At 32.1% G+C, this 26,774-nt stretch overlaps 1 protein-coding gene across 1 annotated transcript in view; it reads left to right on the forward strand.

Annotated features, from left to right (window-relative positions):
* Positions 1 to 26,774, forward strand: part of LOC107436597 (ankyrin repeat and sterile alpha motif domain-containing protein 1B) — an 85,857-nt gene that overhangs the window by 36,055 nt on the left and 23,028 nt on the right. The window contains exons 3-11 of the mRNA XM_087157306.1: positions 1,334 to 1,490; positions 7,121 to 7,195; positions 14,500 to 14,721; positions 16,146 to 16,221; positions 16,345 to 16,446; positions 17,794 to 18,001; positions 18,957 to 19,156; positions 19,884 to 19,936; positions 20,023 to 20,622. Of these exons, the coding sequence (XP_087013432.1) occupies positions 1,334 to 1,490; positions 7,121 to 7,195; positions 14,500 to 14,721; positions 16,146 to 16,221; positions 16,345 to 16,446; positions 17,794 to 18,001; positions 18,957 to 19,156; positions 19,884 to 19,936; positions 20,023 to 20,622 (1,693 nt within the window). The remainder of the gene's footprint in view (positions 1 to 1,333; positions 1,491 to 7,120; positions 7,196 to 14,499; positions 14,722 to 16,145; positions 16,222 to 16,344; positions 16,447 to 17,793; positions 18,002 to 18,956; positions 19,157 to 19,883; positions 19,937 to 20,022; positions 20,623 to 26,774) is intronic.

The raw sequence follows: 26,774 nt of genomic DNA on the forward strand, positions 1-26,774 counted from the left end.
TAACAAACCCAAAGATTTCGTAATTAAATATATATATTTGGAGATTTCAAGCTTGGTGCTGAAGAATAATTTGCTAAAATACATTTTTTAACTTTTTTCAAGAACCCTTCAACCTCTGATCACTTTATATGTCAATATGTATTAATTAAAATTAGCCATATCTTCTAAAGTTGATGATAACATAGCAACTGAATTCATATTGTCACACCTTTATATTATTCCTCTACTTTTTACTTATGAGCAAAGATTTAAATATATATTCGCTTTAAAAATTCAGCTAGATGAAAAAAATATATATGTAACTCACGTACTGAAAAACAACAGAATAATTAATTCACTGAAAATATTTGACCCCTAATTAAAATGAACAATGGGATTTTACATACTTTTGTTGTCATGAAAAGATTAGATTATTGCCAAAGATGAGCCTTATCGAAATTGACAAACATGTTAAACGGCTACCTATGAAACTGCATTGCCTACAATTTATTAAAAGATATCAGATATATTTAATTAAACCATCTCTCTTCTATAGCCATCGAACCTAAACTGACACTACATATATTTATAACACTATTATTCTGCTTTTGAAAGTTTTGTATATTTTTAATTTCATTTTATTTTCTGGAATTACTAATTAATTTTGTAAAAAAAATTAATTAAATTTACATAACTATGTTTGATATTCTAGACAATTTTGACTTTTTAGAAATGAAAAAGGTTGTAATGAGCTGTCCAATCTCCTCACGATATCATTTACAGGAATTCTTTTTGATTGTTAGCAATAAACAAATTAGTAGTCTTTGCTTTATATTATTTTTAAAATTTTCTAAATTTTTTGTTATTTTTTATTAAATATCGTTTTTATTTTTATTATTCATACTAATCCAGCTTATTTAATAATTTGAAAAAACAATATTTTCTGGGTATTTTGGTACTATTCATAGCTGAAATATTAACTCATATCAGTGTTTTCTAGTATTTGCGCTATTTAATAACACAAAATACAAATAAATTTTTTATAAATATTAACGAATAAAAGATAAATGTTTTATTTTCTCCATTTGGTTTTAAAATTAAATTATCGACATTAAAATAGATTGACATTAAAGGAAAAAAAAACTCAAACCCTAATGATATTTTTTGAAATTTTTAATTTTTTTTTAAACAGATGCATGATTAATTACTTATTAGGGTTCGTGTCTTCTCTTGCGTGTATTTTTTAAAATTATTTCTAAAAAAATTCATTCGTCTATATATTTTTAAATTCATTTTCTTTTATTATTATTTTTATTTCTTACATACATTCTAAACTTTCAAATATTCTAAATAGGGAGATCGTTTCGTTGTTGCTGCAATACGAGGCCTCCACCAATGTTGTCGATCACAAGGGATCAACACCACTCCATCTGGCGGCCTGGACTGGAAACATCGACATCGTTCGATTGTTACTGGAGCAAGGACCATCGGTCCCTAACGTAAATCTAGCAGTAAGTGTGTACTCAAACCTATCTCCTCGACATTAGTTCAATATATTATTTCTTATTCATCAATTACGAACGAACACGAAACTGATTACATCTCTATTTGAGAGAAAGTACCAGCGTTTTGAGAAATAAAGGTGAAAGGTTATTGATTGAGTTGTAAAGAATGTTTCTGTTTTGTTATTATTATTTTTTCTATCTGTTAGCTTTCTCCGCTGATGTGCACTGAGGCGTTACTTGAAGGTCAGAAATGATTATTCAAGGTTTACATTCTTGTGTTTTTTTTTATTTGCTTAATTTTTTTTTTTCTTTTAGTATCTTCGCTACGAGAGTGAAATTATCTTCGCCCATAAAATAATTATCTTATGGCCTGGAGTCCGAGTTCTTTCATCCGTGTAGCAAAAAAGCACCGTAATTCACAATTAACTAGAGGATAACTGTAACTGTGCTTGAGACTCTTTTAGTGAAAGTGATTAAGAAATGAGATAAAGACTGTTTCTTCCGTTTGGCACGCTAGGGTTTTTGAGATGTGGAGATAAAGCTGGCGTTTCTCACGCTTCTATGCCATTTTTCTTTATTTTTGTTAGATAACTACATTTTTATTGTGATTCATTTCTTGAAGCTTTTATATCTTTCAAAAATATTTCATTTTTTCTTTAATGCTGTAGCGTATAAAACAGCTTTCCTGTTATTTTATCTGTTTTACTTACCGTTTTGAGGTTGCTGTAATAGTTCACCAATGCTTATGTGAGAATGATGTATAAATTTTTTTTTTACTTGCAGTATTTGATATCGTTTCATTGTTTTCTGTTTTATTATGATATTAAATGCTTCAAAAAAGCTGTTGAATTTACTACCATAATGAAACTGTTAAATACTTATGGCATTTCCTTTATGTTAAAGCATTTTAAATTCTTTAAAAATATGATTTTCTCAAAAATTTTTGTTGAAAATCGCGGTTGAATTTGCTGCCATACTGAAACTGTTAAACATTTATGGCACTTCCTAAAGGCATTTACGGCATTTTTGTTGCGGCATTTTCAAAAATTTGATTTTCTCAAAATTTTTTAACGCCTTAAAATATTAAAATATTGTACTTTTTTTAACATTGAAAACAGTTTTGCAATAGTCTATTATTAAATAATAAAAATTTACACGGTTTAGGAGTTTTTTTCGTTAGTTGACCAATCATAATGAATTCATGGAATAATTTATACCAGTATCAATTAGCTTAATATTCACGAAAGTTAGAAAGAAAAGATTCTTGTTATTTATCATAGTTTTTTTTTTTTTTTTTTTTTTAGATATCAGTAAATTGATTAAAAAACTCAAGAAAACAAATAATCAACTTATTGATAGTAGTATAAAAAACGAAGAAAAAAAAACAATTATTTCTTTTAAATTTAAAAAAAAACAACCAATTTTGAAATTACTTTTGTTAAAAAAAATTAATATGAGATTTTTAGTGATAATAAAAAAATAACCAACATTTCAGTTTCTAGTAAAATTTAACTATTCAGCGTTTAAAGCGCCAGAATTCCTCCTGATTGATTGATTGATTTAATTGAATGATTGGAAGCTTTAGTTTCTCTTAAAACTAGAGCAAGCTGTATGCATCCATCCAATTTTCTTACCATGCTTGTTCTATAACGCATCGAAATCGGTTCAAATTTATGCATATAACATCATTCAGTTACAATGATATATACCTCACGCAAAATAATGCTTCAGATTAAAATTCAGAGAGTTTAGGGATATTCATCATCATCTTCATTGGCGCGACAGCCCGCGATGGGCCCTGGCCTTCTCGAGGATTCTCTTTTATCTTGCTTTGTTCTTAACAAAGGTTTTCCTCGCGTCCGGCTCGCACCGACCACAATGCTGACGTAAAATATCCTCAGTGGTAGACGAATCATGGCAGGCAAGGGGACTTTAACCCATGATTAACCATGAGACCTTTAAGCCATGACATGTTTTAAATAGTTTTTCTTTCCCCGTACCGTAAATGCGGGTTATATTAATCAACGAGTCCTCCACGAAGGTAAATTTTTCCCTATACTTGATCCAGGAGTTGCCTCATCTTCTGGATTGGGTTCAAAACTACAAGGTTACGGAGTTTAACATAGGTAGTTGTAAGTTCAAAATTGGGTCGGCTGTTCAACGATGGTTATAAGAAATAAATAAATAAAATAAAATTCAGTACAAGTAAGTTCTTATTTAGATAATCGAATCGTCTGAATTGAGTTTTCCCCGAATCGTCTGAATTGAGTTTTCCCCTTGGCCGTTGATTGATTATTAGTTAGCCTAGTCATAAAAATCCTTCTAAATGTTGATTCATCTGGTGAGATGCATATTCTTCTTTTAGCCGAAAATCAGATAGATTCTCTTCGCGTTAAGTTGACCAATTTTTCCTGTTTATGAAAAAACACTATCTTTCTTAATATCAATAACATTTATTTCCCTTCACAGTTTTGAAATAGAACAAAAGATTGTTTTCCAAAAATGAAAAAAAAAAATTTTTTTTTTAAATTACAATTTTACAAATTTTAATTTTCTTAATAAATAATTCCCGTGTCACAAAAAAAGCTCTTCTAAGAAATAAGTAGAAAAAGCTGGAAATTGTTTAAAAAATTGTGATTTGGGCTCAATATCGATCTGTAAAGTTTTTTCTCACTCCCAAAGTTAGTTTAATTTTTAATTTATTGTGCAAGGTAGGGGGTTGAAAGAAGGAAGAACTTTTTTTTCTCGATATATGGGTGATTCTCACGAAATATGACCATTCACTGTCCCTTGCTCCAAGATCTAATACTATAATACTAAAAGAACTTTTTTTTAAAAAGAAAATTAATAAATTTCATTGCTGTTAGCATTTTAAAATGACTTTGCACTAGCATTGACTGTTTTGTAGTGCTAAAAAATTTAATTGAACTTCACAATTTCACATTTTTGGCATGTCCCATACAATGTTTCCAATAATAACTAGCTTCAAAACTTCCCATAAATTTAATAATATCTAAATTTTTTTTATCTCAACCGGTGTAAGCATTTCTAGAATACACACAGAGGGTATTATTTACAAAAACTTCGTTTAAAATAATTTTTTATGTCAATAATTTGTTTGTCCCAAGAAAATCTGTCATTTTCCTGGCTTCTTTTATTTAGTGGTTTATAACCAAAATAGATAGAAGCCAGCCATCAATATCTTATGTAAATGGATTGATTATATACCCTCCTATATGAATATGTCTTGCTGCATAAATAAAGAACCAATTTTCTGGTTCAAAATCTATTTCAAAAAATTTTTCAAGATGAGTAGGTTTTTGTGTTGTCATTTTCCTGATTTCTTGAAATCATTAATAACATAAACTACATAGAATTATCTGAATTATTTTAAGAAATCCTGTTGTTTTCTGCAGAATGTAAGCGTCTTGGGCCAAAATATTAAATTAAAGTTATATGCTATAAAATGGCGAATTTGTCATTATTCTGGCTGTCATTTTTTTATGAATTTGTCATTGTCTTATGAATTCCAGGACATTGAAGTATTACCAGAATTTTTTTTTAACTGCTAATATTGTAGCTGTCATTTTTTTATGAATTTGTCATTGTCTTATGAATTCCAGGACATTGAAGTATTACCAGAATTTTTTTTAACTGCTAATACTGAAGAAGTAAAAGCAAATATTAACCTAATAACAAGTTTATGTATGATTGTAATATGGTTGGATGTAATCAAAGTTATTTATTTATTTAATGATTGATTATTATACACAATTTTATTCTGTACATATCAGGAACAAAATATTTTTTGATTCTTTCTACAGTGTATGAAAAGAATTAATTTAAGCAATTTATGGTCCATATAACATAAAGGCTTAAGTTCAGTTACTTACTATTAACTTAAAATGACTGTTTTTTAAACTTCTAAGGTAATATGTAATTTTCCTGGCATTCAAGATTTGGTGAATTTCTATTTTTTTTTCTCGACCAAATGTCAATAAACTACACTGCTGTCTGTAAGATATTAATAAGTGTAACTAAATAAGTATACAAAAAAGTTTTTAGATTATTTTGAAAACTTTAAATTTGAAGAAATTTTGTGGTCTGAATTGTCATGTTTAAAAAGAATCACGCATATATGGTTTTTCAGTTGTTCTATCAAATGTAAAACAATAATAAATAGGAACAAAATATATATCAAATATATATATTGTTCAAACATATCAAAAACGTTCAAATCCGATAAATTGAATTTGTTAAAACTTAAATCATTGTAGCAACATTCATTTGAATAATATTTTTTATTTACTATATTGTAAATATTTTTCTAAATAATTTTCATAAGATCAACAAATCCCTTTTTTTTTAACCTATGGGACCTCATTGTCGCAACATTCATTTGAATAATATTTTTTATTTACTATATTGTAAATATTTTTCTAAATAATTTTCATAAGATCAACAAATCCCTTTTTTCTTTTAACCTATAGGACCTAACTTTTAAGAAACCTGAATCAGAGTTCAGCAAATTTTTCCGACCTTTTCAATATTTTTATTAACTCTACACCACTGATTTTAAATGATAAGAGCTAATTTCAATTACAAGTGATTTCAAGATGGTGCTTAAAATCCCTTCGGCATTTACAAATTAAGGAGGTTTGACAACAGCATTTTTCACTAAGTTATAATGTACCTAACACACTTTTTCAATTTTTTAAGTTAATGTTAAATATCACGAAAAAAAATCCACCAATTAAATTATAGTTTCGTAAAAAAAAATAATTCTAAAGAGTTTTATTTTACTTTTATTTTTGATATGCCACTGTACTTTTAGCGTAGCAAAATGGCTATAAAGCTCTTTGATTGAAAAGTATTTTGCTTTTTGGGTACTAATAGAATAAATAGTAATAATGAAAGCAATAATAAAAACCTGTATGGCCAATTATTCAAAGTTACTGTGTTTTTACGATCTTTATATTTAGTAGCTTAAATATTTTCCTTCAACTTTTGGCAACTATCAGGTTTGAAAAAATGATAATACAGGATAGAGATCCTATCACGGAAATATATCATTTTTGTGATGGTCATTTTTTAAAAAAAAGAAGTTTTTTAACGGTGATTATTACTGTTTCAAAGTAGTTTCTACACTCATTTATGATGCCAAATACTAGGATATATTCAAAACACAAAGCGAACAATGTAAGATGTCGTAGGTAATTTTTGAGTTGGCAAGCAGACGAATGAAATTATTTAATTATTTTTACTTAAATGACATAATTGCCGGATTTTCTGGAATATTTCATTCTTAAATTAGTTAGTCTAATTTTGAATCATTTTATCTACTTTCAAATCAGAATAAATAAATAAATATATATATATATTTTATAATGCGTATATAAATATATATGTATATATTAAATAGTCAAGTATAAAAGGGCGTTACTAAGTAGAAATATTTTCGCGAGTGAATATTTCAATTGAATATATTTCTAAACATAATTCCTTACCCACATTATTTTCTGTTTTTAATTTTCTTGTAGAAGATGACTGTATAAAAAAAAAAAGAGTCTCACTTCAAAAAAAAGAAAAAAAAAAGGATAATAGAACATTTTTATTTATTCTTAATTTTGTTTCAGAATCACGACCGGGAAACGCCTCTGCATTCCGCTGCTCAGTACGGCCACACCGAGGTTGTGTCTCTTCTGCTCAAGGTAAAAGTTCTTATTTAAAAATTATAACATTTATAATACTTTCTTTTTTTCTTTTTTTTTTTTTTGGTGATCTTAAAAAAAATAAGCCACGGTTTGCGTGTCTCGGACTTGCGCGGACAAAGCTTTAATTTTGAACTATTTATGCTGTTTTGTTGAAAAGAATTATCCGTACTTGAAGTGGGAGAAATGCGTTAAATATTTTTAGAAATAAAAAACAGTTATTAAAAATTTTATTGGAATTTTCCCATCTAAATGAAAACAATTAACACTAAAAAGACTGAAACTTAGTATGTACCTATCTTGCCCAAAAGCAGTCAAAATTACTGCATTGTGAAAGAATAACTAACGTGTAAAGAAATTTGTTTAATTAATTTTTAATATTTATTATGTTATTTACAGTTGTATAACAAGTTATTGGTAAATATTAACAATAAAGAAATTTACTTCACTTGGAAAGAAGATATTAATTTAAGTATTATTATTTGTACATTTTTTGCAAATGAAAAAGCTGTTAAAATGCATTTAAAAAGCTTCTAGCAACCCAATAACTTCTAATAACTTTACCCAACCTAGTGTTAAAATAAATAAACAATTCTCTTTTGCACGTTTTTATGGGTTCAAATGGTGGAGCAACTCCCCGATTATTAAAAAATTTGATCACAGATATTCACAATAACTGCGACTTTTCTTGCGTCCTTCATAATCAGCGAAGAATCGGGGTAAAGATGAACAAAACTCAACCTAATAGTCATAGTTAACTGTTACTATTTCTCAACAATTTAAAAAAAAATCTAATTATTCACTAAAAAGCTTCATTTTGTACACCTTCGAAGTAGTAGTAGTTTATTTTTTGTCGCACTAAAGCTGCACAAAGGCTATTGGCAACTGTCTGGGAAACATCCCTGAGTATGATTCATGTAGGGGAGAGGGGGGCACATGTGAACATGGTATGTTTTACCAATATGATTTGAAATAAAAAATCTCGAAAAATTTTCAATTGATGGCAGTACTAGTCCTACCTCTCTGAGAAACTTTCAGAACAATGAGACATTCTGTTGTTCTATTCTGACAATTTCTTTGCATCAGCTGGTGTTGCATATATTATAATCACTCGCTTCTTCAAGTGAAAGCATAATATAAATCAACTAATAAACTAAAATTAACTATTGCAGATCATTATATGAACATTCAGGCAAGTTTATGACAATTATTCTTTTTTTTTACTCAATTAAAAATTCTTTATTTTTCAAGTTAGGTTTAAGAAGGATGATGGGGCACTTGTGAACAAAACATCTGGGGCAGATGTGAACAGTTCACAAGTGCCCCTACATAGTATTAAGATTATTATCCTCATGATATTATAAGTTTAAAAAATATGTATGCATTCAAAATTATTATTATTTAATTTTCCATAATTAACTCATTAATTTTTCCTTAAAAATTTTTTTTTTATTGAATGATTGATTACGCATGTTAACTGATACAAGCTGAGAAATAGAATTGCTAAAGCTACAAATGGAAAGATAGAAAAAATGAAAAAAAAGCATGAAAGAGTATTACAGAAGAAAGAAAAAGGCCCATTACAACTCCCGTGGAACATGAAGTTGCGAAAAACCCAATAACGGAAAAATTATTGTACAGCTGAAAAATTATTTTCTTATTGACAGTACTGTTGTACAGTTTAAATCCACATAGTAAGCTACAATCCCCTCAGTATAATGCGTATCTATATCTGTTATATTAAAGATTTTTTTTTCTTTGAAATATGATGATTGCTTTGTGTTTTTAATCTTGTTCATATGTGTCCCAGGCATGTTCACATGTGCCCCCAATAGGGGCACATGTGAACAATTGAAGTCATTTTTCTAAACAATTATAAAGTAAAGAAATATTTTATTGAAAAATCTCAAAAAATTCCATAAGACAAAGAAAGGACTATTTAAACGTATGGACTTCTTAACTATGAAAAATTAATGATATTTTTTGAAAAATGAAGAAATAACAAAATTTGTTCACATGTGCCCCCCTCTCCCCTACGTCTTCGAAGAACAGCCTTATAAAAGATATTGAAACATTGGATGCCGTTCCTTTTTGTATGCGAAAGTGGTTAGTAATACTATTTTTTGGTTATCTCAAATAGTTGGTTAAATGCTGTAACCTGAGAGAAAATTAAAATTTAAATACGCAATTATACATTATTCAACCCTGTACCTCACTAGTGGTAATGTAATGCTTTTCACCTCTCTAATAAGCTAATTTCATATGTTTATATAGTCTCCCGCAGTGAACTGATCGTTAAGACACGGTTCCCTGAGGATCACCGAAGCCAAGTATCACTGAATGCGGTCATAGTGCAGGTGGGTGACCACTTGGACTGCGTAGGGACCAAGGGTGTGCGGTATTGGACCTCGTTAAACTGTTCTACCTTAAAGTGCTCGACTTCGCATGTTGATCGTCGGGCTACCGAAGCGGGAGTGCTATCCCCTCTGCAGAGGATCAAAATTGTGATGGCATGTCTTCGGATCAACCTCAGGGATGTTTCTCGACCATCGCCAATAGCCCATTGTGCAGCTCTAGCGTTACGTAAATGAACTACAACTACAACATATGCTAATATAATACCCTACCTGTTAATTTAATCAGTTGTCTATTAAACTAGTTGGTGTTTTATCCAAACAGGAACTTTTATGAGAAGAACTCTCAATTAAGCTTTCAAATTTTCCTTTTTTCTTTCTTTATAATTTCGCGCACAGTATGAAAAACCCTCATAGGGAATTGAGATTAACATACCTATCGCGTTTCCTTCAGTTAAAACTATTTGCTCTACACTGAAATGCCAATGAATTAGGAATAGATAATGCTTTGCAAATTGTGTAGCGTTACGCCGAATTTATGAACACGTGAAAGCGCTGTGGTAAAACTTTATATACAGTTAGTAATGTAGCTGTTATTCAGTTGTTTCAATAGCCACTGTGGGTGCAACTTCTCATTTAGACCTTCAATTGCGGACTAACAGTATTTGCTCAATACATGGGCAGTTTTGATTTCGGAAAGTGTCGAAGAACTTTGATTTTAAAAGTCAATAGTTTCAAAAGCATACCAAGAATGCATGCATGGGGAGAAAAAAGCTATCTGCTGTTAGCTGTTTTTTTTTTTAAAAAAAACCTTGCAAACTACGGAACGATGAGGATTTGAAACTTCCAGTTTCCTTCTAGGGCTCAAGCTGTTTCACCTAATTTTTTTCCTTCTGTGTCTTCTACTTTCACATTTTTTTGAACCTTTGACGTGTAAGCGTCATTTACGAACGAAATTCTGTTTTCGTCTTTTTACTTCAGCTCTATCCTTCCAAATTTAGTGATTAATTGCTTTATAATAGAATCTATTGTAATGGAATGTATCTTTGACTCTATAAAGAATTTCTTAACAAATTATCGCATTCAGGTGGCAAATATTTTATCAGTTGAAAGCATAGTATATTTTATAGTTTTGAAGGCATTTTGAAACCAACATCTTCAATCTGCTTATTCTTCTTCGTAATTCTTTTGATGTATTCGGATCCTTTTTTCGTCAGATGAAAATCTTATGTTCAAAAAATCATCCATAAAACTGGCCATAAGAGCTCTTGACGAAATTTGATATCAGAGTTTACCAAGCTGTCTTGCTGTCTTCAGTATCAGCATTTAGGGATTGATATTATCTTTCGATTCCCATGTAGATTGTCGTAAAGAATAGCAAAAAGTTGAAAGTAGAAGACTTTTCCAAGTAGATAGACATATTTGTTTTTCTTAGCTGCTGTAGTCGCGCAGTGGACTGATCGTAAAGGCGCGGTTATCAGTAAAACGCCGAAGTCAAGAATCACTGATTGTGGTCAGTATGCAAGTGGGTGACTTCTTTGATCAGCCTGCAAAGGTCCTCGGCATCAGTCCTCGTTAAACTGTTCTATCTTAAAGTTATCGACTTCTCGCACAGGTCGTGGTGCTACCAAAGCGGGGGGGGGGGGCATCCCTTCTGCAGAGCAGCAAATGATCAAAATTGCGCTGGCATATGTTCGGATCATCCTTAGGGGTATTTTTCAGACTGTGGCCAATAGCCCATTTTACAGCTCTAGTGCGACGCAAATAAACTAAAGCTCAACAACTTAGCTGCTGTATTGTCAAAAAAAATTTTTTTACTAATAATAAATTCCTATCATCCTTTTTCCATGAGCAGAATTTTCATGTTAATTTTCCAGCTTGCTTAGTTAAAATTTTAGAGCTTTGGAAAGGCTATAACTGCTCCATCCGTAGAATTGGCAAAATTTGAACTTTTAATTCCACTTTTTACTCGTAACTAGACTAATTCCATCTTCTAGACCAAAGGTTTGCTGGTTCATGGCCCATAACCGATCTTTTACGGTGACAGAGTACTTACGGTAAATGTTGAGCAAATCTGAATAGTCATATATATATAGTACCATCTTGATAGAGCAGACGACTGAAAAATATTTAATTAAGCACAGCTTAAACATTAAAACATGACATCTTCCATCAAGTGGACATGACAGCATAGTGACGCTCACGTTATCTGAAAAACAAAAATTCCTATCGCCATCGTACGGCAACCTTCATTTTGTCAATTCAATATGCTCATTGGAGTAACAGAACACTGCAACGTTATTGATGATGAGACAACTAGTCTTGATCTAGCTTGATTTAAAATAGCTCCGGTGTATTGTATATAGTCAGCTCAGATCTCAAGAACCACCCTATGATTAACAGAAGATAGTGTTAGTTCCCACGGTGCTCTCACATGCCCGTGAAAAAGCCGCAGCGCTACACAATGTGTAAAACATTGTCTCTCTCTAATTCAGTAGCACTCCAGTGCCCCTGTGGCAGAATTTTTTAGAGCTTTCTGCGACAATTTTATCTACTACTATTACCTTTCTGAGAGACATTTTTAATAATAGCAAATATATATATGTTACTAATTTAAAGTAACAAAAGCGCTTTCTATTTACAAAGAAAAAAAAAGCTTTCATGTAAAGAACAGAACAGTATATGTATATATTTTTTTAATTATGAATGTAAGATTTTTTTAGAAATCTAAATATAAAAGAATACATATTCTAATATTATTGGCGATCTGTTCTAAGCGATATTTGTATAGTTAACCTGTTTTAAATTTTTGCTATCTGGAAATTACTTTTTATAATATGAATCTGAAATTCTAGCTAAAGCAAATCATTGCGGAATTTTTTTATTTTCAAAAGAAAAGAAAAAAATTCACGAGTGATTTTCCACCTCCGATATGAGAGAAAGGCATTTTTTGAATATAGTTCTGCAGAAAGGGGGGGGGGAAGTTCTGTAGGAAAAAAAATATTTTGAAAAATTCTGCAGATAAAAAAACCCAAACTTCTTTGCTTCCCGAATAAAAAATCTTTCTGCAGGAACTATGTAATGTTCTGCAATAATGACGCCGTGTCGCCACGATTTTGTGCATCTATGAAGTATACAGGGTGTCCCAAAAGGTCGTTTACAAACTTAACATGCTGGTCTGTCATATCATGATAAACAAGATTTACATAGGAACTTGTGTCCGAAAATTAAAACTGAGACCGCTAGAGGGCGATAAGTGCAGGTTTGGATGAGGAGAAAAAAAATTATATCGATAGCGGTGTTAATCTGATTTTTATTATAAAACATCATTACATCACAGCAAATGCTCAAAATTCCTTCCATTCGCCACAATGCACGTTTCACAGCGTCGGCGCATGGATTCACGAACCCGTTCTAATTGGCCAGGAGTGTCACGGACACGTGCTACCGCTTCAGCGATCCTGGCGATAAGATCCATGTCCGATGCTACAGGTGTCTCGTACACTATGAACTTCATGTGTCCCCACAGGTAGAAATCCAGGGGAGTCAGGTCGGGGGATCGCGGCGGCCATGGGACTGGTCCGCCTCTACCGATCCAGCGATTAGAATAAATCCTATCGAGGCATTCTCGAACAGCGTAGCTAAAGTGGGCAGGCGCTCCATCATGCTGAAACCAGATGTTTCGGCGTGTAGCGGCTGGAATGTCACCCATCAGATCCGGCAAAACTCTTTCTGAAAAATGCGATAGGTATTTCCGTCGAGGCGTTCCGGTAGAAGGTAAGGGCCAATCACATGTCACCGATAATACCTGCCCAAACGTTTACGCTGAAACGTTGTTGATGTGCATGGGCACGTGTACATCTTGGGTTTTCATACGCCCATACGTGCATGTTGTGCAGGTTCACAACACCATCCCGTGTAAAGCAGGATTCATCAGAAAACAAAATCCATGATGGAAAATCTGGCTGTGCGACCCGCTGTTGCAAATACCAGCGTGAGAATGCAATGCGTTTGGGATAATCGTCAGCGCACAATGCCTGTACTTTTTGGAAGTGGTAAGGGTGTTGCATGTCATCGTGCAGTATGCGCATTATGGTGGAACGAGCTACACCCAAGACACGTTCGCCTTCTCTGCGGGTTGATGGCATATCCTGTAGCACGGTTTCCTCTACGACAGGTGTGCGTGTAGCACGTTCTCGACCGATGTGGCTACGTGCTACGAAAGCACCTGATTCACATAATCTGCGGTGCAATCGTCCAAACAAAACATGACTTGGCAGACGTCTGTTTGGGAAGCGCTCAAGGTACGTCCGTGCAGCGGCTCGTCCATTTCTATCGGCGGCGCCGTATACGTAATGCATGTCGGCCATTTCTGCGTTACTAAACTCATTCATCCTTCTCCTTCAACGTCCACGCCTGAAATGATTGTTTTTCTCACTCTCCCGTTTTCGTGCAATTATCGCCCTCTAGCGGTCGCAGTTTTAATTTTCGGACACAAGTTCCTATGTAAATCTTGTTCATCATGATATGACAGACCAGCATGTTAAGTTTGTAAACGACCTTTTGGGACACCCTGTATAAGGCTTAGTTACCAACATAGAGAGAACAATTATACATTACATCGCTGAGCTTTCTCTTCTGCACATAGCACAAAATTAGATAAAGCTGAAAAAGAGAAGAAAATGTACATAGCTCATTCTATGTTTATTCTCTTAAATGTGCTTTTCAAGCTGCGTTCATTTTCTTAAACATACATTTTTGATACGTCTATTTTAAACTGAGTAATTAACTGAGTCTTTGGGAGAAAAAAAACTGCTTACTTCTGTAAATAAATATGATAACGATTACCTATAAAAACATCAATACTTTTAGCATTTCAGAAAATAATATTTTAAAAAAAAATAACAATGTAAATGTTATTTATTAGACTTATTTTCGTATTTCATTTAGCATGAGGCTGATCCTACCGTGAGGAACTTAAAAGACGAGTCTCCACTAGACCTGGCTGCTCAGTATGGACGACTGGAGACTGTCCAGTTGCTGGTGGACTCTGAACCCTCATTGCTCAAGAAATGCACCACCAGGCATTCGCCACTTCATTTAGCCTCAAGAAATGGACATAAACATGTCGTCAAGGTTTTGCTTGATGGTGGATTTGACGTCAACTATGTGGTGCGTACAATTAGTGAAAAATTATAGTTCTTTGATTAATTGAATTGAAGTATGTTTGTGACATATAATTAGGATACATAATAATGGAAATAAACTAAGTGTAGAAAGTAATCCATAATGTCTACCCTTCATATATAAATGTTTAAAATCTTTGTCAAAAACAAAGGTAGCAAACTTATGTTTATATAAAAAAAGAATATTCATTCAAAATTTTCTACCAGCATAGCGTTTTTTAAATTTAAAAAAAAGAAAAAGAAAAAAAGAATGGAAACTTGAGCTGAAATACCCTATTTAATCAAATTTTTTTAAATCTCGTTATGATTATACCTTTTATTATTTTACAATTTCTAGTATTTTATTTCCATCCATGAAGAAAAAAATATCGTTAGTAAGCTTGGTAATGTATTTTTTTTCGTCAATTCTCTTCTTTCACCAAAATTTGGCTATGAAGCTGTTACAACTTTTACATCTGAACAAATCAAGCAGTTATTGTGTACTTAGTTAATTAATTTTCAAAATTGATTCCGTTGTATGAAAATAAGTTTTTAATTTTTGTTTTATAAAGATATTAAGTCTTAACCAAATTTTAAAGAAAGCTGGGTAACAGCAAAACATCTGAAAATTAACGATGTTCTTAAAAAATTTGGTAAAAATGCGAAAACAATAAAATTCTGTGGAGTAACAGTAAACACTAAAAGTTTTGGTATTTTGTTATTATAAAATAAAGAAATTTTTATGCAATAACTATTACAAATTGCTTTAATGTAGAAACATAAATCTATCTTTATAGTTTTCAAAAAACATAAGAAAGCAATACGGTCCTGAAATTGAGAAAATAACGCGCTGTAGTTTTCGAGAAAAGTGGCTTGGCAACGATTTTCTTTCTATTACCATAGCTGCCAACTCTTCCTGTTTTCCCGGAAGATTTTATTTTCATATTTAAAGTGCCAGCGAAATTCATGTTATTTCACTAAACTTTTTGAATTATAATAATAATTTTAAATCAGTTTGACCACCACTACATATAAATAATTACAACAAATATATAAAAGCATATTAATCCTTACGATAGCGAATTTCAACCTGATTGAAATATAAATATATTTTTGAGGAAGATAGGTAATTGTTTTACTACCACTTGGAAAATCCATTCTCGAAAAGAGAGAATGTTGGTAGGTATGTATTGCTAATGTTATGAACGCTAAAATAGAACGCTAATTAAGCATAATTTAATTTTGAAAAAAATGTTTTATAATAATTAGCTTATCATAAAAAAAATGCCAAAAATATGAAAATCTCAATTTTGAATTTTTCGTCGCTTACGTTGATTTTTCTATCCGCGGCTGTCCACATTTTTTATTATTTTTTTTTAAATTCATAATTTTGGAAAATTGCTTAATAAATAATTATCATTCACTTTTTAGGCTGAAAGTGGTAGTGCTCTTCACGAGGCAGCTTTGTATGGAAAAGTAGAGGTTGTTAAATTGTTATTAGATTATGGTAAGTGGAATCTCATCTTTGTTTTAAGTATCTTTAACAATAGATATGCACAATGACGTGATTCAGTATTTTTTTTTTAATGCACATCTCTAAATTTAAGCAATGTGTTTTATTTTCTTCTAGGTATTGATGTAAATTTAGAGAATAATATGAAAAGGACTGTGTTCGATCTTTTAGAAGATTTAAACACTGCCATTTCCAAGCAAATATCTAGAATAATAAGAGGTGAGTAAAGCTTTATTACATTTCCTCATTTGCTCTTTTAAAGTTTAAGGATGATTTTTAGAATACATTGTTAGGCCTCACGTGTTATTCTACTTCAAAATCTGTCTGATACGCAATTTCCAATTCCATTCAAAGGATGTAGAGCACTACAAAGGATGATTATTACAGGGTGTTCTCTAATCATTAACCTTAACATATAATTATTAAATACTTATCAAAGATGTTGACACTAAGAAAGTACGTAAATAAATAAATAAAAAAAGTAAATAAAAGTAAAAAATATCTAAGAAAAAACTTTTTGGAAGTTTATCGAATTATTCTCGGATCAATCTACAAAAATACAGCTAAAATTAACAAAACTTATTCATTTGATGTATGAAAGAAAAAAGAGGTTTTATAGATTTTGCAGTGTAGATGACAATGACATTGTATAGATGACCATGATTAACAATAACAAAGGGCAGGCTAATAGGTTATTGTAATAGGAATTCGCTAATAGGTTAGAAATTTTATGACCAGTTTTAATCAGTTTGTTTAGGTTTGGTTTATTTATTTGGGTTAATTCTCAAATTCGTTTTTAAATATTTAATTGTGACCAGCATTATGTATATAATTAACACGTTTTCGACAGTGATTTTTTGTACCATTCTATCACCATGTTTTTCAATCGCAATCTACTTTCCAATTTTATTTTATAACCGTCGTTGAACAGCCGACCCAATTTATAGTTTACGACTACCAATGCTCTTCTCCGAAGCTTTGTGATTACGAACCCAATCCAGAAGACAAGGAAAATCCTGGCTCAAGTATTAGGAGAAATTTGCCTTCGTAGAGGACTTTTTAATGGAACTAACCCGCTTTTGCTTTACATGGAGAGGAAAATCACGAAAATCTCCAACGGTTGGTCTGTCGATGAAGGTTTGCCACCCATTATCCATCTATCACTGAGGATATTTTACGCCATCACTGTGGTCGGTGCGAGCCGGTTCGGATCTAGACATCGCTGGACTCGGACGCAGGTCACCTCATTGAGGGGCTAGCTCCTTATCCCCTAAGCCACCTCGATTCCTACCTCTTCAGAGCAAGGGGAAATAAATTCTAAACGGTCCCCAATAATCCACTAATGTGGCCATTGAGGCAAAGAAAACAACCAAATCCAATCTAATAATAGACAGACAGATGATGTGTACAATTGCTGCAAATATATATGCTGTAGAAAATATTCAATTTAGATGGGAATTATTTTAATTATTTTAGGATATGTTATCTATATTAAGTGTACTCTTCTGCACAAAAGTTTTATAAAAAAGAATTGAAATAATTTATTTATTTTTCTTCTTCTTGCAGATCATACGACAGCAGTGGGGAGGGTTGAGGACAGCAGCAGCAAGTCTCCCTACTCCACGTCACCTCCTTCTAGTTTCAGCTCGGTCTCGACCTTCGTTCCTACTCCAGAAAAACAGAACTCCCTTCTTCCTCTAGTCAGAAGTGGTTCTCCTATGTCCGAGGCCACTGACACTATCTGTTCCTACAACAGCAGCAAGCGATCTTCCACGTAAGTTGCAATTTACCTATTAAGAACGATTTTTTTCTTTACAAAAATTTGCAAAATATTTGATTTTGGTATTTATGAAAATGTAACTTATATTGAATTAAGTGAATGAAAAATAGATTATATATAATAGATAGAAAATAGAGTTTGAAACAATTAGGTATTTTGAACTTCCGAGAAAGAGAAGAAACTTTTTAAATGCTTATAAACTTCAGTGGAAGTAACACTGAAAGAACACGTAAAACTTCTAAAGGAAATAGCATTGAAAAGTTAAACTTCCCGAATATTAGTGAAGCTTCTCAGTAACTAACGTGGAAAACATAGTCGATGTCTTCTAAAAGAATTAACATTGAAAGGATAAATATCTCGAATAATGAAGTTTCTGAGTAAATAACGTGAAAAACATAGTCGATGTAAAATTTCGAAAGGAAACAACATTGAAAAGTTAAACTTCTCGAATATTCGTGAAACTTCTCAGTAACTAACGTGGAAAACATAGTCGATGTCTTCTAAAGGAATTAACATTGAAAGGATAAATTTCTCGAATATTGAAGCTTCGGGAGAAAATAACATGGGAAACATAGTCTTTGTAAAGCTTCGTAAGATGTGATATTGAATTCATAAACTTATAGTACCTTATTGAAACTTTTGAGTAAATAACATGGAAAGCATAACTTTTCATTCTTGTGAGAAAGGGAAGTTTGTAAATCCTTGTAAAACTTAATATTATCTGACTAAATTAAAACTTGTTCAGAACGTGCTGAAAAAAATTTAGATACATGGCATCATTCTCATGGTAATTCGTTTCTTTTCGGGTAGTTTAGATAATGTATTTATAAAGCACTACAAGATTTATAATTTAAAAACTATAATAGATCATAGTTTTTGCCATAGTTTCGTTTTGCATTTTTATAGAGGTTTTATTTTAATACATATTAATGGAGATTCTTGTTCTCAGGGCCAGCGATACTCTCCGGAAGTCGCAGGGTTCCAGTTCCGAGCACCTGTCTATGAGCAGCCGAAGTCCATCGGTGTATGAGACTCCGCCTCTTCCGAAGGACTACGACGCAGCTTCTGTACACTCATCGTCAATGTATGAACCCCACATCATGACTTCTTCTACAGACATCCAAGGACTGACCACTTTCTCTCCTCCAGGTATGCTTTTGAAAACACCATTCCTTAACCTATAAGAATAAGTTCTCATGAGATACTCAGGGATATGATTGCTTCAAGAATTATGTAATTAATCAATTTAGTGAATCTAATATCAACACGGATTAGCAGACTATGTTTTCAATATTTTGAAACAGCTTATTAAGTCATTATTTTCATATCTGAGAAAATTTAATTTATGAAAAATATAACTTAATCCAGGTCTGGATTATAATATTAAGAATGCCTGGCACAATTTTCTCAGAGAGCTGGGTAAACGTTGAATCAATATCAGGTATGCTAATTCGGTGTCGTTGCATTGATTCACTTGCCATTCGCATTAAAAGGTGAACTTGTAAAAAATAATTAAGCATTAAAGAACGTGCAATAAAATCTTAAACGGAATCATTTACGATTTTATTTATATTTCACCAATTGCGATTTTTTTTTCACTAATAGCTGGAGTGAAACTAATAGGGAAAAAAATAATTTCTTACGAATGGAATAATTAAAATTTTTAAATGATTTTTTGGATATTGGGCTAAAATTGCTCCTCATAGTCGATGTCCAAACTCCTGGTCCGATGTCCAATGGTCCTGGATTTATAAGAGATTCAAAATGGCGTTTCGCAACAAGGACATACAAAATACTCAGAAAACACAAAAGAAATTTGAAAAATATGTGCTGCAACCGCAAATCATTACTTGACAAATTCAACTTTTTTTTCTAGATCCTCAGGGTCCACCTTCCAGAATATCAGTGCCGCCTGGTTGGAAACCTCTTGTAAGTCTAACTTTCTATGACTCTTTACTTAACCTAATGTAAATTTGAATATCTTTTTAACTTCTTTTTTGACATTTTCCATGCAGCCACCAGCAAAACCTCCTAGGAAGTCAATCACATCCTTATCCCCTAGTGGTAAAACCCAGCATCACATAAGACAGTCATCAGTCACATATGACTCTACTTCACAAAACCCAATGATGTACGATCCATCCGACATCATGATGCCCAGGACACCACCCAGCGGTTTCGCTAACTCAGACTCAGGCAGCTTACACCATCATCACCAGCACCTAGCACAACAGCACCAACCTGCATCGCTGACTTCAGCCACCCAGCAACAGAATGTTTCTCAGCAACAGTTGTCGAACGGCAAGGTCAGCGAGACATCGCCCTTCAGTGCTCTCTACGATGAAGTGGCCAGTGGGAGGGTCACTAGTGCTACCTCCTCTCTTTTAGGTCCAAAGGCCATGCATCGCAGGCGGTTGACTGGAGAAGGTCTGAGGCCGGACAAACCCATTCCTCCGGCTAAGCCGAAGACACTTGATCTGAGGACTAAAAGACAGACTATCCAGATACCACTCAGCCCCACGCACTATCAGCAGCCACCAACACCAGACTTTCCACCACCATCACCATCAACGGCCGCTTTGGGTATCCATGAGAAAATAAGACCATTAAGTCAGGTGGGTAGTGATTTATTGCGACTACCCAGGAAAATTCTGGCTAATTTTCGATATTGCTAAACTCTTATTATGAAAGCAGAACATATATCACTCATCGAGTATACTGTATTTCTATATGCAGTAAAATTGTGACTTTCGGAAAGGCTCATTTAGTCTCTTTGGCCATAAAGTCATTCTAGCAACCAGATAATTCTATTTTTTATGTCCTCTCAGGGGTCGATCATTGAAGTTAATTTTCAGAAAAAAACATTCTGCAATTGGTAAAAATTTCATTTTGTTAAATTTATAACGTTTTTCTTGAAAAACATGCTGTAGTCACCCGGCTATGAATCTTTTACACTATATCCACTTATAAAAATTTATTTTATATAAAAACAAATTATAAATTTGGATATCAAGATCATAAAATATGTTTTTTAAAAAAGACAGCCTATTTTTGTAAATTGTATTTCTTAAGGAAGTTCTTAAGAAGTTTTAAATTTTAGACTAGTTAATTACATTACAGAGATATACATTTTTACCTAAACATAGTTTAATTTTAGTTCAACATATTTGAATATAATTATGTGGTCTTTAGTTTTATTTTCTAAAAATGTCATTTTTCGATATGGTACCAGATGTTTGATTATAAGCATATAAATGAAATTTTTAGCATGAGCTCCTTTTTGGTATGAGTAAAATGAGTGATTCTTTTAAAATGAGTAAATCTAGTAAAATGAGTGATTCTTTTAATGTAAGGATTTATCTCTTTTTTTACATTTTTTTCTGCAAAAACTTGTTTTTTTTCCATCATTTTCTTACTGCTTTGATGCATATATTTATCTTTTGAAGTATGGAGTTAGATTACAAAAACATAGCAAGAGTTTTTTATATGATAGCAATAAATAAATTTCATTAGACTTAGGTAGTGTAACTTTATTAGTATAGAAGCTCCTGGCATGATATAGCCAAGCAAAGAATTGATACAATAATTTTGTAAGAGACAGTTATATGTATATGTTCCTTTTCACGTTGTATACATTTGTATACAGTTAACGTTCTCTTGTATATAATTGTACACATGTTATGGTCACAGCTCCGTATAGCTTTTTGACGGTGAACCTTAGTGAAATTCATTATAGTAATGATTTTATTTTCATATTCAGATATATATTGTTTTCTTACTGAAAACGTGTGATGTTGTACATAGTTTAAAATAATTGTTTACTTTACCATCATCTACATTGAGCTTTCATACTTCCGGTGTACATTCAATACAGTGTAAAAATATTAACCAGCATTCATGTTATAGTTATTTCATTTTTATTATTTATTCATCTTCAGCTTATTATATGTTTGCATGTTATTGTGTTTTATGTTATTTTATGCATATTATTTTTTTTATGCATGTAAAAATACAATAAAATTATTTTTACGAAATTCTGTTTTGTTTAGTTTCTTTTGTTTTGTTAATCTCCCCAATTGTTTTAAGGAAAGGTTAGTTTTTAGAACTCATCCTGTTTTTGATTCCTGAATAAAATTATTTTTATTTATATAGCATGCTTTTTTTATTTTTACTTTATACCTTAAGACAGCACTTAAATATCGAACATATTTCGAAATATATTACTATATTAATAAACATAAGCGTTAAGAAGCAATAGAAATGTATTCATTTTTTCCTGAACCATGTGGGAAAAATTTTTTAGAATCACTGCTATATTTTCTATGAACCAGAATTTCCACTCCTACTTTCACACAAAATTGTTTAATATGTAACGCAAGACTGCAAATACATTTCGTACACCTTCTTTTTGTCCACATAAAATTTATGTCTATTTATTGAATGGGAAAATTTATACCTTCCTTTCCAATGACAAAAATTTTGAAAAAGTTCAGTATTTTAAGTTAATAAGTTATTTTGAAACACTAAATAAATAGCATCTGTATCAAAATACACATTTTTAAGAACATGAAGTAGGTACTACTCGTAACGGGGGTTCATTAAAAAATCATTACCTCAGAACCTACATTAGGCTTCTATTTCAATATATTAGGTACCTATTACCACAATACCCATACTACCTATTACTGCAATTATTCATCATTGGTGTCAATAATAATTTGAGGGTTTCTAATGGCCACTCGAATGGAGATGCACCATGGTGAGAGAAAAAATTCTAATTAAATAGTTGAAAAAAGCATAATTAAGTTTAGAATTGTATATATATATTTAATAGTAAGCGTACGTGCTTTCTGGCTTACTATAAGTTGTACTAATAAAATTATAAGAATCTTTTGCGGAAATTTGAGATTTATTACTAACCAAATGTAAAAAAAAAAATTTTGCTTAAAATATTTTTATTCATTGAACAGTACTGCTTCTCATTTTCTGGTATCAACGGAATTCTATTTTTCACTCTATTTGTAACTATTGAAGTACATTTTGGACAGACCTTGAGACATCGATAAGATTGATAGTATTTCGAAAGAGCTATGTCTGAAGAATTCGATGGGTGTGGTAGGATGGTTCATTTCATTTTTTCTAAGAAGTTTTTGATTGGCTATAAAGATTTTTTTCTTCCTGATTCAAATTAATTTTTTTGCTCTTTATTTCTTTGCTTTTGATCATTAATTTGACCTTGAAGCATCATGAAATTGCTTGTTGAGTTACCTTAGGGTTATACAAATCGTTACATTGGACACGAGTCTTTGTTCCAACTCTAGATCTTCTAACATTTTGTCCCGCAGTGGACTGATCGTTAAGACACGGTTCCCATCAGATCACCGAAGCCAAGCATCACTGGCTGCGGTCAGTGTGCTGGTGAGTGATAACTTGGATCAGTCTGCGTAAGGACCGAGGGTGTGCGATATTGGTCCTCGTTAAACTGTTCTACCGTAAATTGCTCGACTTCGCGTGCAGATCGTCGGGCTACCAAAGCGGGGGTGCCATCCCCTCTGCAGAGGATCAAAATTGTGATGGCCTGTCCTTGGATCATCCTCAGGGATGTTTCCCAAACCGTCGTCAATTGCCCATTGTGCAGCTCTAGTGCGAAGTAAATGAACAACAACAACTTCAAACATTTTAGGATTTCATGTTCCTTATGCTTTATTTCAAAATTATCACTCTAGAGCCATTTAATTCATTGCCTTAAAATTAAAATTATAGTTTTTTTTTTATTATTTTTTTTTTGGATGATGTTGCATTTCCCCCAAAATGTTGTCACAATTTGAATTTCACAGCGTATGTGCAAAAGTTTTCACAGGGATCAGGTATAACTTTAGAAATGTGCTAATTGTATAGATGTTTAGTATAAACTTAGCAAATTCATTTGCAAGTTATCAATCGATTTGCATGCAAGTTTATAACAGACTGTGCTATAACTTAATTTTTGAAAAATAATTTTTTTTCGAAAAGACTTTACAACGTATAAGGAGAATGTTAAAAGTACGCAAAATGATGTTCTGGAATGACGGTCTGGTTGACAAAAAGTACTGGATCACCGTATAATCTTAAACGCCTTATCAGACTATGCGCACATGAGCTCTCTACGTCCCCAAAAATAAATAAATTATAAATATTGCCCTTCAAAACAATCTTTTTTTGTAAACCAGAGGACCCCATTCCTGCTGACTCCAAAGTAAAGAGTTCTTTGAAACCAAATACGATCTCCGTTTTCTACCATCGCTCACCCTATTTTGGGAACGTTATCTTCAGACATTTATCACTTAATGGTCATGAATTTGAAAGGGAAAAATATATATTTAACCGTTAAATTTCTTCTGAAGTACTAGAGAGGTGAAAAGTTCTAAAACACGAACAATTGTTGCAAGGAGAGAGGATTTGTGATTTTTCGTTTTGAAATTTCATTTTGAAAATGTGATTTGAGTAAAAAATGAGAAAAAAATCATAAAAAATTATCGCTTTGTTTGTTTTATTTTTTTCAAAACTTTTTAATCTTATTTTCTACTGTTTAAGGCTTTTAATACTCTCCCATCAACTCAATATAATATAAATTTTTACGCAAAGTTTGGCTATTAGCGTGTCAGAATGGAGAAAAGTCCTTGTACAGTACATATTGCAAACTTTCTTGCTATAACTAAAGAAAAGGGGAAATATTATTTTAACCGTTAAACTTCTTCTGATGGGCTAGAAAAATTAAAAGTTCTAAATCGCTAACGTAAGGGAGGGAGGTTTGAGGGAATTTGCTCCTTTGAAAAAAAATAAATAAATAAGCAAAGTGAAGAAAATATATTAAAAAATGACGTTTTCTATGTTCCTTTTATGGGTATTTTAATTAACTTCTACATATTCCAGCTTCCAACTCCTTCTTTCTCCCCAAACACTCCTAAATAATAGAAATACATAATCAAATTTTTTCTAAAATCGGGTGTGGGGACAAGAGTTTTCCCCCCCTAAATTTTAAGGTTGTAAACTTCCTCAGAATTTCCTTACTACCTCCGTTCTTATCTAAGAACTTTCTCACCTTTCAGAAGAAATTCAGTAGTTAAAATAATCACTCCCCCTCCCTTGAGGAGGTACCGAAATTTTTTTCTAAAAGTTATGCAAATTCCGCAACTAGGTACGAGGCTTCTTAAACTCTTCTCCTTCGCCCAATTTCATCTAATATTGTGGCAATATATTTTTATTAATAGGAAGTATTAAGGGGGTGAGGGAAGTTGGAAATACGTTAAGAAATAGCAAAAATAAAAACAGAACAAGAAACAATTGTCTTTAAAATTTAAGGAAGAAACCCCACCAAACTTTCCATCCTCGATACAACTCTCTTGTTTTAATATTTTCACCTTTCCAGCACCTCATGAGAAATGTAACTTTTAGAATAATTATTTCTCCTATCTAAGTCTAATTAGTAACGATAAAATTATCCAAAAGAAATAAATATAGGGTGAGAGATAACTCTCGTAAACTGTGGGTGGGTCTGGAAAATGCAGGATTATGGATGGATTCCGAAAATAATTTTTCATAAAAATCAGTAGCCTTTTTTTTTCACTCAGAACAATGTAATTAAATGAGTCAATGATTTTCTTACAGACAATGATTAGATTCACGCCATCTTTTCGTTAATCCCTGATTAAGAAAGAAATAATTTGTTTTTGATAAAAAGAAATATTTTAAATCTCTTTACACTTACACATTTTTACACAGCATGAACATACTGTTTTAACTGAGAAATTATAAATTTTTTACAACAATTTTTTTTAAAAATAAAACTTCCAGTAATGAAAACGTACTTCCTCTGAATGAGCATGCCCTTTTTATGCCAACTGAATTTAGTTTTTACTCTCAAAAGGGGATTGCTTTACAATTCACAATGTGGGATGAAGGGTTTGCTTTATTTCTACACTTTATTCTGCTACCTGATCGCAGTTTTTTTGCACTTAAAAGATTGCTAGCATCAAAAGTAATAACGAGGAAAACAAAGCTTCAGGTTTATGAAACTATAATCCGACCAACAGTTATCTATGGATCAGAGACATGGACTCCAAATCAGAAACAAGAAAAAATGCTGATTACCTGGGAAAGAAAAATTCTTAGATCTATTTTTTGACCTGTCAAAGTGGGTGATCTGTGGAGAAGGCGACACAGTTTTGAAATTTCAAGACCATTTAAAGAAAAAGTTATAATCAATTATGTAAAAGCAAAGATAATTCAATGGTTAGGACACCTTGAGAGAATGGAGGAAAACAGCGGCACTAAGAAGATATTCGAAGGGCAGTGGCAGGACCAAAGGAAAAGAGGAAGATGGTTAGACGAGGTGGAGAGAGACCTTAAGATTCTAAAGGTCCGAAACTGGAAGCAAAGAGCTAGAGATAGGCGACTTTGGAGAAAAATTGTTAGTGAGGCTATGGTCCAACATGGACTGAAATGCCAGGGAGTTAGTTAGTTAGTTAGTATTTTGCTACCTGACAAGGTTGCTTTGCCATTACCATCATCAAAGATAGGACAACATTATGATTATTTTGAAAAAGTTTATTTATTACAAACAAATATATTGCTCTATATGCTTGAAATATATTACATTAAAATCTGTAGATCATCATACGAAAAGTGTTCATGAATGCTTGATATTTTAAACCTCTTATGCACCAGCTACAGTGGTTCAGGGGATTGAGAGTTCACCTCCCAATGAAGTGAACCGGGTTCGAATCCT

The sequence above is a fragment of the Parasteatoda tepidariorum genome, chromosome 2, assembly GCF_982258835.1.
Source record: "Parasteatoda tepidariorum strain Cologne lab strain chromosome 2, Ptep-v5.0, whole genome shotgun sequence".
NCBI classification, from domain to species: Eukaryota; Metazoa; Arthropoda; class Arachnida; order Araneae; family Theridiidae; genus Parasteatoda; species Parasteatoda tepidariorum.